The 15,452-nt window shown below is 34.1% G+C and overlaps 1 protein-coding gene across 1 annotated transcript in view; it reads right to left on the reverse strand.

Moving 5' to 3' along the window:
- The window catches only part of KLHL1 (kelch like family member 1), a 142,851-nt gene that overhangs the window by 20,288 nt on the left and 107,111 nt on the right, over window positions 1-15,452 (reverse strand). The window contains exon 7 of the mRNA XM_018070994.3: window positions 1,668-1,830. Within this exon, the coding sequence (XP_017926483.1) occupies window positions 1,668-1,830 (163 nt within the window). The remainder of the gene's footprint in view (window positions 1-1,667; window positions 1,831-15,452) is intronic.

Below are 15,452 nucleotides of genomic sequence, written 5' to 3' on the forward strand. Positions count from 1 at the left end.
CATACTGTCTGAACATAGATGTCTAAAATAGGTAAGACAAACAATATCCTAAAAGTTTCTATTTCTTTCATTGACCATAGAGGAAGCTTAGTATGATTGGAACAGTAGTAGATGTCTAAAGAAAAATATCTGAAGTTAGGTGTGATGAATTCTTCCCCACCTATAAATTATTTCAGTTCATACCATAATTTTTTAGCTAAAAGTAAGTACTTTAAAAGTTGTAAGTAACAAGGAATACATAATATCATGTTACTATAAAATGAGTTTTAATAAGTGCCACATTAAAACCTAAAAAGTGAAAGTTATAAAAGAGAAATTTAGAATATGAACATGATTAGAATTATAGGTTTGAGGTAGTCTGTTTTGACAAGAACAAAATTTCTGTTTACTTGTCTTAGTTTTGATTTGGTTCCTCGCTAAGTCCCCAAGACCCAGTGAAAAGCCTCCCTTTCCCCCTGCCCCTTCTCCTGCAAAATGGAGGAAATTATATCAAAATTTATTGCTAACAGAATAAAAACTATAAAGTAATATATACAACAATCCTAACTGATTCTCCTATGATAATAAAATCATGTATTTACAAAAATCACCCCTCCTCCCACATAAAGTCCAGGAGGAGAAGAAGTCTCTCCTTTACTCTCAAGATTACAGCTCCGATTTGCCGTAGCTGGAAAATCTCTCTCTCTCTTCTATAGGGTGCAGGATCTTAGTACCCTGCCTCTAGCCATCTTCCAGCTCCACGGAGGGGGGAGCTGGTCAAACCATGACATTACTTGTGGGTGAGTGTTGTCACCTTCAGACAAATAAGGTTTCATGGGTAAATGTCATGGCTTAGGAATGGTACTCCCCAATTAAGTGTCCCCACTGAAACTCCAAACCATGCTGCTGCTCACTTGCTTCCCACAGTCCCCTATGTCTCCCCCCTGTGAGTGGCTGGAAAGGAGAATTGGAGGCACAAATGGCGAAGATCACAGCTTGATATAAGAACAATTTATGGAAAGACCAATGAAATAAGACAAGGAACAGTGACAGCTACAATACCAACGGCAGAAGGTACAAGAAAAGAAATGTTACTGCTCACTGTGGAAACCTCCAACAATAGACAACACCCAACCACAGCCACTCTACCCCCAACCACTCCCTCCGGCTCAGGACCAGTGCTATGCTACCACAACTGGAAAGAACCCCTTCTCCCCAGAAATTAGTCCCTTTTCCCCACCCCGGCAAAGAGTGAGGTGGTATAGAATAACCTCTGGGTCCTGGCCACGATGTCTCCTGGCTACTGCAAAAATTAACCCTTTTGTGGTTGGAATTAGGACAATTAGATAAACTCGGTTAACTGGAATTGGCATATACAACACATAAAAGTCAGATGAGTCAACTACAATTTGTCCTGAATTGTTTTATACTATACAAACTGAAATTTCTATATTCTTAAGCATTGATAAGAATATTACACAAAACCAATATAGAATATGCATAAAATAATACTTATTTCAAATCAACATACGAGCCATGAGATATAGGAGGGTGTGCCCAAATGTGACTACATTTATTTCAAAAGACACCCTGAATTTCAGTATGCTAAAAGTTAGTTACTACTGTGTATCACAGTTATTCATCCCTCTATGAAAAGTGTTTCAATTGTGTAAGCATACCCTACTCACTTGCCATTTAATGCTGCTACTCCAACAGTGCTTCTGGCAATTGACATACTTGCCACAAATGTCCACTGCTGACTTTGAGGATCCCACCTCTCAACTGTGTTCAAATAACTCCAACCATCATGTCCTCCCACCGCATAAATAGGCCCTTCAAGCACTGTAACTCCTAAAAATGGAAGAGAGAGTGAGAGAACATAAAAGTATGCTTTCTGTATCAGTAGTAAAAATTAAAAAAGTTTTCCAAAACAAAACCAACAAATGAACTTGTATATTCAAAATAAAAATGGAAGCACCAACTTGAGATTTGATTAATTAAGGATTAACAAACAAGAATAAAATAATGCCACTCCAAACATTTCTATGAAAAACAGGTCTTGTTACACAAACTTAATTTCATTCCTTGAGAAGAGTGTTTGCTTCTTAGATTTCTGTAAACGGTTTGACTTAGTATCTTATAACATTCTGATTATGAATTAGCTCTTTAGAATAGCAGTAAAGCACAAAAAGTATGGACTGGATAGCTGATGGATCTCAAATTATTGTCAACCTAAGGGGTATTGGTGGGTTCCACAGGAAAGGGAAAGAAGTCTGATTTTTTTTTTTTAGCATTTTTGTCAATTATGTAAAAGAAAATACACAACTTTTCACTAGCAAAAAGCTTGATGGATCCGTACAGAATAAAAAAAATACATTTAAAGTCTTGAGCAAGTAACTTAGAGTGAGAAATTTAGCTGCTTCATCAGTTTTACCCTATCAAAAGAAGAAATAGCCAGATACCTTCACAGGAAAACAATGTTGTATATGTAAGGATTCTTTTATTTATTGAAGAAAAGTAAAACAAAATGTAAAGCATGAAAGTTTAAAAAGGAAATATTTAAATAAGAAACAGATTTTTAACTATGAGGGGTTTTAATAACCCAGTTAAAGGAATTGATCAATTCTCTCACTGTATCTTCAGTCAAGCTTAGAAGTTTCTGGAAGATAAGTTAGAGCTAAGTACCGTTTGTTACAAGAAAGTGAGCTCAGTAATTCCATTCTATGAATCCATCACCCCAAATGAGCATCATTCTGAAAAATCTCAGGCTAAGTACAATTCTATTCCTAAGTCAATATCTTTTTTTACCCCCCACTCCATTTCACATGATTTGAACTCATCAGAAAGTCAGAAAACAGTAGACCATTGAAGTTTCAGAGAACTGATTTATTTTTTTCTTGCAGAAAAGTCCATTTTTAGTTTAAAATAATGTAAAGTTTCCACTTTCTGTGTAAAAACATGTTGTTCTATTTCAGAAAAGTCACTCGTTAAAAGATTATTTGACTTTAAAATTATATTTATCAATGAGTTTGAATATGTTTCCTCTCAGTGTTCACAGAAAGTGTTCCTGCACTTTGGGTGTTGGTTTTGGTTTGTTGGTATTTTTTAACTTAGAAAGAAAATAACTAGAAAGCCCTACTAACCCTTACAAAACTTTTTCTGCTTATGAAGTCTGAGCCTCATCTTTTTCTGTAGAAACTCATTCTCATTCGGCCAACTCATTCTCCAATGTTTTTTTATTGTCTTGCTTATGAATGCTTTCTATTCAATTAGATCTTCTAGTTATAATTTTTCCAGAATATTAAAGAGGATATTAAATTGAATATAGATCTCAATGACTTATCTCAGAATGCAACCAGTAACAACATGTAGGAAGATGTGTCAGTGTTCACACAAAAATTAGGGCATAGTAGGCTGTACGACACAGCAGTTTGCGAGTGGGGCTTTTTGCCTATTCTAATATCTAATATTTTTAAATACTCTTAAATCCCAAACAAACTGATTTACATTGTCAAAAAAGTATTTGCTATGGTTTATTATAACAACACTGTACTATTTAGCTTTTCATCTATATGCTCTTAATTTAATGCAAAGTTAAATAGAAAATCAAATTCTTATTGGGATAAAAATGAGTCATATTCAAAGAAAGTTTAGGTGCCTGAATGTTTCTATACAGGTACTCACATACATAATTGCTGTCTAGATAAATGCACAAACCCTCTCTCACCTAAAAAAATAAGTAGAATTTTATTATTATGCAGTGATTTTCACAGGGAAACTATGATGCATGTCAAAACACATCTCGACATTTTGAAATTTCCAGCTTTCATTCCTCAAATAGCTTATTTGTACTTCAATTAAGATATAAAGAGTTGTTTTCAACTTATTCTTTTTATCTTATTCACAGTTTCATACTTTTTGTCAAGTACCTCATACTTGAGTTTAATTCTCATCTTTTTCTTGCTGTAAATTAAGGCATCACAATTATTTCAGTCACTGTCTGGAAGGAAATTTGCTTTCCCCATAATCAAAATACCATTCTTCCTGCCTTTTCATGGATTTTTATCACTCCCTTTTTTTTTTAATGACATGAAAATTGATAAGCTCATGGCATTAATATAATGTTATTTTCTCTCTCCATTTATTGTCATACTCTTTAACTGGGCTTTATACAGAAAATAGTCTACACTGGTTTCTCTGCTCTTCTAATGAGAACTTTTCTGAGTTTATATAATGCATGTAGAACCCTGTGAGATGCACATTTCCTTCTGATTTTTCCCCAATGATTTTGCATGTAGCAAATGGTGCTATGTTGTGAATTCAACTGGCTTAGTTTATTGGTGATCTCTGAACTTGTCAGATCTTACTGAATAACCTCTACACACTTTGTTATCATGATGTTCAATTCCATTTCCACACAAATTAATCTTACATTGACACAAAGAAATGCTGCAGTTAGAAAAGTGTCCAAAAGCTGGGAATATAGTCACAGATACACCAATAAGGAAACCTAGAAGCTTATTTTGCTTGGAGAATTTTAAGGTATTCAAGACAGCAATCCCTGTTTGAGCTTGCCTGTTTGCATTTCTTCTATAACAGGAAAACTTATTGGCAAAGGTATAGGAAAATAATTTTTTCCATACATGAAAAAGACAGAAAGTCTTCTGTACAAAACTAGTCTTCCATGCTGCTGACTACAGCGTTATATTAATGTGCTGTGAGGTCACACATTTAAAGTCTCTTCTTTACAGAATACCAAATGCACTGACATCCTTACACTTGCTCCTTAAGAGCTGGACCACTTCTGGCTCACTAAACTTTAAAATACTGGACAAATGCATTCTGCAATATTGAATTAATTTTGTTTTGGTATAGTTACGGCTGTATATGTAAGGGAAAATCATCATTTCAGATTATGTAAATTCAATAGTGCAAGTCCAGTTTTCTCACAAGTAAATAAAAGAAACACACAATGCTGCATTCCATGAAAGTAGTATTGCACCTATTTTAAGTTCTCTCTCTTTTTTTTTTTTTAATTTTGATATTTGTAGATATCTGAAAAGCATAAATACAAACTGGAACAGATTGAGAGACATGTAGACATAGCTGGTAGGGAGTTCCTCTTATGGTACATCCATGAGAACTAGTGGGTGTGGATGTAGTATGTGTAAAGAAGGTAAATAGTACAAAACAACTTCCGAGGGAATTGAAAAAGTACCACTAAAAATCAGGAAAATCTGCCAGAAATTCTGTAAGAAATGTAGAGTATACCAAGATAATTTTTTCCAAGTAGTAATCTAATCACGGTATATAAGTATCCACATAAAGAACAGATTGTATGATTAAGAGTCTAACTGTAAGAGGAATAACAAAAGCTAGTGACTGGAGTTGGTAACCTGTTAAATTAAGCATGGGAATTTTGTAGTTTAACCAATGATGGCAAGGATTTTTTTAAATTATGAATTTAGGAATATACTAGTTTCTGTGATGCCTGACAATTTCTATCAGCTCATTTTCCAGCCCGTTGTGTTCTATCTGATGGCAGCAGAACCATCAACCACTCCTCACTGTTTTTGCCATCAGCTAAATTGCTGAGCATGCACTATTTCCCATCATCCAGGTCACCACTGAAGATGATGAGCACACTGGGCATTGGGAAACATCACTAGTGGCTTTTATCTGGACTTTGTGCTGCTGATTACAGCTCTTTCACCTTGACTGTTCATCTAGTCAAGTTGGTCAGGAATTACTTTTCTTCTATAAATTTATATTCCCAGTCAACTTAATATGAACCAAAACTGTTCCAGTATTATTTACTCTATCACCTTCTCAGGGATCATGGTGAGGCTGACTGACTTGTAACTTTGCAGACTCTTTTTGCCCTTTTTGACAATAGGTGTAGCATTTGTTTTCTTCTAGTCTTAAGGAACCAGATCATCGGGACCTTTCAAAGATAATTGACACTGGCCTCACCATTACATCAGCAAGCTCTCTCCACACTTGTAGGTGCATGTTTTCAGGTTCCATGGTCAGCTTGCTTAAATATTCCTTAAATTTTTCCTCCCCCACTGAGGGTAAGTCATCCTTGTTCCAGATTTCCTTCTTTGGTTTCAGGGACCTAGGACTCTCAAAGTCAGTCTTAAAGACTGAGGCAAAGAAGGCATTGAGTACTTCATCCTTTTTTTGTGGTCTTTCTCACCAGGTCCCCTGCCCCAACCAGGAAAAAAAAGTTCACATTTTCCCTGAGTCTTCCTTTTGCTGTTTAAAGACCCGAGAAAGCCTTTCTTGTTGCCCTTCAAGTCACCCATCAGATTCAACTCAAAATGAGCTTTGCCTTTCCTAAGATGATCCCTCCAGCACCTCTGTATTTCTCCTGGGTCACTTGTGCATTTTCCACCACTTGCACGCTACTCTTTCAGTTTGACTTTAATCAGAAGCTCTCAATACATCCTCCTACTTTCTTGATTGATTTTCTGCACATCAAGATAGATTAAAGCAAGTGATCCTTGGAAAATCTGTCAGCTCTTCTGGGTCCCTCTTTTCTCCAGAGACATATTTCCCAGAGTGGCCATTGCAGAACCCAATATATTGCCCTCAGTAGTTTTGGCTCCATTTTGTGGCAACGGATGTACAAACTGTTGCATCTCTTGCCTGCTTCTATTACCTGTGCTCAAAGCCACCTACCTATGAAGCCCCACTGTCTAATTCTTATGCTTTCTAAGAAACCAAGTTTGAAAAGCTCTAAGCAATGAAGAAGTATTTTCTTTCACCATTAGGCAGTGCTTGCACCATATGTTTCAAAAAAATTTAATGAGTAGTAAAAATAATGTAATCAACTCCCCCAAGAAAATAATTAAATACACATTTTATATTACAGTAGATTGTGTCACATATTCAAGTATTGAATTCAAGCATTTGAATTCGTTTAAAGTTTAGATGCCAGAACTTCTACATGATTTTTATATTGTATATACAAATTAAAGGGCAGTCCCAAAGGTGTTGCTTTTAGCCTCCCTATCATACAGAATGGATGGATTCCAGTACATCTCACCCCTGTGTCAACCTGTACTGAAGTTACTGAACAGTCCATGGTAACTGCAAATGGAAATACCACAATGAAAATCTTAAGGGATACATTCTGCCAAGATCACAAAGCAAAATATTTTCCAGTAAAATTGATGAAACAAGGTCATTCACTTTTCTGAATGTTCCAGGTCGTTTGTTTTAATAGGAAAAAAAATTAAATTTATTTAAAATAGTTTCTGTTGAAATGTCAGAGTTCCAATCCTATTAGCACACTGTATAATTCCTACTCCTTTAAGAGCAAAGGGACTGAACTCTATATACTTTTTATTTTTTCTAAATGGTGCAGCCAATTTCTGCATGGTCTCTTGAGATATGATTTTTCACCTTTTTGCAGTCAAGATACTGAACAGTGTGTTAGAAGATGAGAGTTCATTTTGACTTCATGAAACAGGTTTTAACGTTCAGTATGTGTCCTACAGTAAATTGACACCAGAGTACATAATTTTGTTGTTTTCTGTCATCTAGTTCCACTAGATAATAAACATTCACCTAGATTTACACTCAGAATGTAGATGTTTTTATTAAAATATATAGAACAGACTTTTCCTGTTTCCTCAATGAGAAAATAATAATTTTCAGCTGACACTTGAAGTCTGATTGTCATTAAGCAAATTGCACACAAGAATAGTACTATTAGTTCTTCCAGGACAGTTTGCTATGAGAAGAGGAAGGACACGAGGCCCTCACAGCTTTTCTTCCTGTACCTCATCTTCAATAATTTGGCAGAACTAGTTTAAGGCACAAGGAAAGAAGAAATCCTCTTGGATTTAATGTTTCACACAATGCTAGTGCTCTGTTGTTTTCTGAGAAAAGCAATAATACATTCAGAAAGGGAGTATTTTATTGTAAGAGAATTACATTAAAAATAATCAAGGTTATTATATATCTGAACAAAGAAACTGGAAACTGGTGGAATCAGATCTTACTTCTCTAATTTGTAGAAAACAATAATTCAGAAACTGGTAGATTCTTGAACTAAAACAGAAGCAAACAAACATAAGTACCTTAAAAATAATTCCTCTAAGTATTTAGACTTAGGAATCTACGAAAGCAAACAGTGTAATTTTTAAACTGAGATCTAAAAAATTAATATTGTCCAGTGTGCAATGGCAGGCATTTTACTTTTGCTTGCCTTCACAAAGCTATTCAGCAAAACCCCTATTATGTTTAATTAGATGCTGAGATCTGTACAGTTCCCATTATTTATACTTAAAAACTGGAATTGGATTTTTAAATTGCTTTTCTCTGATGTTACAAAATAAAGGAACACTGCCTATTATATTTTTAACTCTGCATTTCCTTATGTGCCTAATGGATCTAATTTCACATATTGAAATTTGAAAAAGCATCACAGACAGACACTATATCATGACATTGAAGGTGAGAAGACAATCAGTGATTTGTTATCCAAATATTAAACTTGATTGAATAATACACTTTTAAGCTCTGCATTTATTTAGTTTACAAGTAGGAGTACATTTCTAACAATCTCCTTTCTTACCCACATCCACAGAAGCATAATTAGACAATTCTGTATTAATTGTAACTAACATTGCTGCTTTTCCTTACTCTGTTCTTGCCCTTTAAGTCTTAAACCACTTTTCTTCCACAGTTGTGGTGTCAGAGAAAGTAAAGTCTAATTTGTTTTAAATTATGCATCAATGAATTAAACCTCGTATTTAGTTCTCACAACCATAATATTAACTGGGTGTGAAATACAATTATCATTCTTCAGATGCTGCATATAAGACTGCCATAGGCCAAACTGGGAATTAAGTGGGTGATTAACTGGAGAATTAGACCTCCTACCTTCCTTAGTGAATATTCAGTGACTCATTGTTGAAAATACCTATTCCTATGTTTATTCACAAGCAAGTATTGAGGCTGATTTAAAGAATTATAGAAATATCACTGCTCTCTTGGGCCAAAGATATTATACTAACATATTAATATAATACAAATTTATAGAAGTAAAGATCTGCTTGTGTACTCTTGCATTACATTCAGTTTTTTAGACAAGACACTAGATTCTTAACACTGCCACACTATTATCCTGAGAACGTGACCCAGAAATTATTATAAGTGTTGTTGTTATGATTTGTAACTCTTTAGTGGATTGGGTCATGATCTACTACTTACTGAAGGTGTAAAGTACAATAAAAATATACTTAATAATTCAGAAAAAAAAATCTCTGTAATGCTCCCCATGATTAGGAAGTAAATCCAAAGCAAAAATCTAATATACATGCAAATCAATATTGCAGAAAAAATACTTTTAAACACTCAGGCCTTATGTCAATACATAGTGAAAGCAGCCAGAATGACATATTTCTCCTGAGATTTTCACATTAAAAATAACAATAATTTAACTACATAGAGGTACACATTACTAATCAATATTGCATAAAAGAAAGCTTCTCAAACTAATCTCTTAAGACCTGCTTCTGAAAGGGTAAACAATAAGCTATGTCAGAGCACTCTGTGATCTGTTGAAAAACTATTCTACTTAATGCTCAGGTGATGATAGGTGCTGAAAGAATTACTTGTTTTGCTTTCCTTGCATGTGCAGCTTTTGCTTTACCTATTAAATTGCCTTTATCCCATCCCAGAAGTTCATTTTTTGTACTTCTGCTTCTCTCCCCACTCCACCAGGGGCCAGAGAGCCAGCAGCTCTGTGGGGCTAAATTGCTGGCTGGGGTTAAATCACAACAACATGGAAAACTGTTTCTTCGTGTTGCACAAGTAACAAAGCAGCGAAAATTTTTCTTTCTACTCTTGAAGCACATAATCAATATATGAATGTGATCTTCATGATGGAAAGTATTGTTTATGATTGCCAATATATGAAGGTCCAAAAGCACCTCAGATTTCCTGCACTAGCAGAGTATGCTGCAGATTTGACATGTAGAGGATGCATCCGTGACAGCTCTGTTGATTTAAGCTTCAATTGAACAATCATGGTCATTTCCTCAGAGTATCTAAATACTGCCGCATACATCTGGAAATACGGAATATCATTGCCCAGTGCAGTAGAATTTGTTCAGTATTATATGTGTGGTAGTATGAAGTGGTATAATATTTCCAGTGTTCAATATGCTTTAATAACTAGTAACAGGAAAAGTTTCCTTTATCCAATGTTTTAGCTGATTTGCACTGTAACAAACATTCAGCAAAAAATATGATTATATCTTTCAAGAATTCTTTTATGTATAAATAGTTGCTCTGCTTACAGCACTTCTGGGAAATTAATTAATCATAAATAATTACAGTTTTATCATACCAATAGGGTATGAGCTAATCTGTTGGTTTCAATGCTAATTCAATTGTCTTCATTTTACTGACATTTCTTTCTTCCTGCCTTTCATCTCTGGCCTCCAGTTCATAAGGACACTGCAGGTTCATATCTGCCCTGATGTCCAGAATGGAATCTCAGATTCTCATGGATCTGTCTGTTCTTTTTAATCTCCACAGTCTGGTTTCTTTTACATACACAAAACATACATGAAATTTAGATTTAGTTTGCTGTAAAACTCCAAAAGAAAAAATATATCCAAATGCAGAAGAAAACCCTACTTATTTTCTTTTCTATGTTGATGGAAGATGTAATTTGTCATTTTTGCCTCCTTGGTAACAATAGTGGTACATAAAAAGAAAAAGCTATTCTGCAACTTAGTGGAGAAAGAAGAACAAAGATTCTTTTTATCTTCTTCATTTTTATAGCTTATTTTACAGTTATCACGGATGGGAGTGTTAAGGTTGTACCAAACTTTTATTTATATTCCCAGTATACTTTAACGGTTTCTACCACACCTTTCACATAGATTGGAACTCCATACACAAGCATGTATTTATTGGGGCTTAAGCACTATCTAAAATAACACAATTGCTTAACTGCTATGACAAATGTTTTTAAAATGGAAGATGAAAGTTCAACTCTCATTGACTTGAAAATCATCCTTCAAACTAGGTCTAAAGAGTAGTATCATTCATCATCAGATTTCAGTGTTCAACAAGCAATAAACTATGTTTTATAATATTTCATGAAAAAGGTAAAACTCAGACAGCCTGTACATTTAGTGGTTTTGCTTCTTTGCTGTGTACCTGATCAACTGTGCTCATAAATCCTTTGGCATATATTTTCCTGGTCAAAGTATTTTAAAAAATCTCTTAGTAATACTCATTCTTTAAAGGTTTTGTTTACAAATAAAGTTTATCTGGCATAAAGTAAAGTAGACTTTATTGACTTCATAAAGTGCATATTTAATCCTCAAATTTTCATTGTAATGACCTGTTCATTATAAATTTGTGTTAGATTTGTTTTCTCCTTTACTTGTATCAAGGTAATCATATATTGTTTTGCTATTATAGATCTATTAAGGTTAGTATCTGATGCTTTTTCTGGTATTGCACTGAAGGCTCATTTTAAAAAGCTGTTGAAATGGTACAAATTTATTGTTGAAAATTACCTTCTTTATGTCATCAATGGAAAGCAAAGGGATTAAAAATATTTGCTTCATGACAATATTTATATATAGAAACTTTATTATATATAATATTTTTTCAATTTATTGCTTTATGAAGGAATAATTCTACCAGAAATTACTAAACTGGTAAGCAGTTCCATTGATACTACCTACTAGCCCTTTAAGATATTATGTACTTCATTACTATGTTAGTTTTATTTAAATAGAACTTTTCCTACAAATTTACTATAATTTTTGTTTTAGTTTTGCGTCTTAAACAGTTTTTCAAGATCATATATTTTTGACGTCTCTCAAGTTATACGTACACACTCAATACAACTTCTTTGGTTTTCTAACTTCAAGTGCAACTGGAATCTAAGTTATATTTGCATTACCACAGATACAAGTGGCTTTTAAAATTATATTTTCAGTAGAGTATTCTTGGCTAAATCACCTGTGAAGAAGGGGAAAATACAATCTACCTAGTGTACCTAGACTGAAAATTATTTATATTTGTGCTTAATTATAATGTTCCAATTTTTCTTATACTCAGCTATGATAGAAAACATTAAAAGTATTCCTATTAAGAAGACAATGCCTTTTTTTTTTTTCAAAAGAGTGCCTTTCTTTTGTAGGTTAACTCTGAAGCTTTTATTCTACTTCTATTTAATGGAAAACTCCTCCATTCATCTGAAGGTGAAATTCAATATGTCCAAATTAGCACTTGTGGTGGTTTGGGCTAGGCCTTCCTTGGTGACCAGTTTGTAACCAAGGAGGGGTCCAGATTTACCCAAATTTGAACTACTGGAAACTGTCATTGCTTTGAGTCTGTTTCTGGACAAATTCAGATTCTTAATGTCTGTATAACAGCATAAAGCTAGCTTATGCTATGTCTTAATTTTCCCTGAAATAAAAACAAAAAGAGCTTTCCACTGCTAAGTACAGCTGATAAAAAGTAATTTAAGCTGTGGTACCCAAATTTTATCTCTAAGGTTCTAGTTTGCAATGTACTTATATGTTCCTATTAAAAAAAATCTAAATGGAACTACTCTGTCCAAATATGATCCTTTTTATGATGATTTGGGAATTACATTTTAGATTATAAACATAATATTGGTACTAATATTCTCCTTCTGAACCAAAAGATTTATAGCTTATTTTCAGACTTTAGCTTGGCACTAAATCATTTATTTTGGAAAGACAAACTCAGTATCAATCTTTTGTTTGCTTGGTTTTTTTTTAAATCTTGGTTTCACTGGATTTGATATCTAAAATTTTAATTAGGCTATCACTGGTTTCCTTTCTCTCTTCTCCTCTGTGTAGACTATTAAGTTCAGCAAAGAAAGTGGACAAGGGGATGCAGAATTGCTTCACAAAATTGCTGAATTTATAAACCATAATCAGTTTTACATTTCATTTCTGCCTTTCACTGCCTTTCTGGTGTCTTATTGCTCTTTCATATTCCGTTCTGGTTTATGGATTACTCAACAGGGATATTAGAATCACTATTATTTTAAATAATAATTTTGCATCTCACAGTCTGCCCTTTCTTTTTTGTAGTTAAGCATGACTTATTGCAAAAACTACCATTACCAGAGCTTTCCCTCATCTTTCAATGGCAGCTTTGAAACTGCCTAACATATGACTTTCTACACTATGTACTTTCACTACAAGACCTGACAGTTTTTATTTCCTCATTTCTACATATATTAACTTATATATACATGGATCTGTTGAAGATTATATGAAGACAGGATAAAGTGAATTGTATTACCTGGTTGTGACTTCAGTTACAATGGGCTACATCTGAAAATTTTTTGCTATGTCAACAAAAAGACATTCATGAAAAGGATGGGTGCTTATTTCTAATCCTGTATACAAACCAATTCAAACTGCTCTAGCATTACCACTACATGGATATAACATAGCACATAGTTTAGAAAACTAACAAAAAAGATTTATTACTTCAGACTAATTTCTTATTACAAAGGGTATTACTGAACTAATAACTGTATGGGATATTTTGAAAAAAGTTGCAATAAAAAAAGCAATTAAATTCTATTAACTAAGCTTCTCAGGAAGAATATATCATGATTCTTACACAATTCCAAATAGAGAGCACATCTCTAATGCTTCCCAAACAACTGCATTTAATCACCTCAGTTTATGTTTCTTTCCTCATTTTACGTTTCTTTCCTCATTTTAGATATTGTTTACAAAAAGCCAGAATTTCTTCAACAGAAAAATTCAAAAGTGATTCCACAGAAAACAAAAAAAACCCTTCAGTGGTCAAATGCCTCAGCTGTTCCTTTTTTTTCCTATAGAAAGTGTACCAGTTTTTCTCGTCATAACCTCAACTTTCCTCGACTTAAATTATAATGGTATTTTTTAAATCTATTGACCAAAAGCATCTGTAAAATGATTGGTCCAAAATTGTTTTTTTAACTGATCGTCAAGGGTTTTTGATCATGGATCCATTTCTTTTGTCACTGGGAAAAGTTTTTTCTCTATCAAGAATTCCATAATGTTTTAATAATACTTTCCTGTGTTTTAGCTGAAGTTATTGTATTTTTACTACCCTTGGGAACAGTACTGAAACTAATAACAGATTCTGTAAAATTTTGGAACACTGGTAAAAGAGATATTACATATATTTCTGCATGTAATTTATGTATTTTCTCATGTGCTTTCTAATTTATAATTAAATTTAAACTTAGGAAACAATTCTAAATCACAGAGCTGTTTAGTGTCATGATGCCATCTGATATAGATTCCCATCACTGTTTTATATGTTAAGACTTGTTTAACAGCAGCAGTATGTATGCATTACATGTGTCCAATGCTGTGACTGGAGGGGCAGGAAAGCATGTTCATTTTGTGCAATATTGACCCAACAGTACATTAAAGGACTTGCTGTTAGTTGTAACTCAGGGGAATGGACAAGATAACATAGCCTGTTGTGTGAGTTGACACAGGCAGGCAGCCAGAATAACCACAAAACCACAGCTGAAATGCAAAGAGTAAACCTATTTCATTTCCTCCCTAACCAGATGACCCCAAAGTAACAGCCAGGCAGAGACACACCAGTGAGAATACAGGCACCGTCAGGCTCAGGCTATCCTGGTGGGCAGCCAGCCTGCTGTTGGCACCCATTTATCAAGGATATGCACACACGTAGTTTACCACCGTGTTGTGATCTCCCCTGTGCTTTTTATGATCTCTGAGCTTTGATCTCTCTCCCAAAAGAAGGAGCTCAAGTATGTCCATGAGAGTGCCTCCAAGTCTCCCCAAACACCTACATTATCTCTACACATAAATTCTACTTCTCAAAACAGAGGATAAACAGCACTAGGCATGATATATGGGGTTTCCCCAACTGTTATTCTCCAGGTCTTGGCATTCCCAGCTGCGAGGTCACCTGAGCAAATCTACCATCCTTGTCACCATTCATCCTCTTTTTACCCTTTCCTCCCAACACTTCTTTCCCATTTCTACTTTTCATCATGTTGTAATAACTCTATCACACCAAGTGATTTTAGTAGAACAGATAATGAGGAGTTCGGTTTTCCATACCTTATAAATTTATATTCTGGTGGGTATTCCAGTATACGTAGTATGACTTACAGATTCTAAACTCCTTTATTTAAGCATGAAAATCTCATCACTATACTATTTCTGAAACTTCACAAAATTAATTATGTAATTGAATAAACTAGAGCTTTTTTCCTACCATAAATATATATGAGATATATAATAGGACTCTTTTTTTTTCAAGGAAGCAGCAGAACTGTATTTTATTTAATTTAAAAAAACAATAGGGAAGAGGAATACAGTGTGGTTTGATTAATGATGACAATGGCATTGATAAGACTATTATAAAATCAAACCAAAACAAAACCCAACTTATCTGAAAACACTTGAGGA

This window comes from Manacus vitellinus, unplaced genomic scaffold, assembly GCF_001715985.3.
Source record: "Manacus vitellinus isolate BGI_N305 unplaced genomic scaffold, ASM171598v3 scaffold_2_pilon, whole genome shotgun sequence".
Taxonomy (NCBI): domain Eukaryota; kingdom Metazoa; phylum Chordata; class Aves; order Passeriformes; family Pipridae; genus Manacus; species Manacus vitellinus.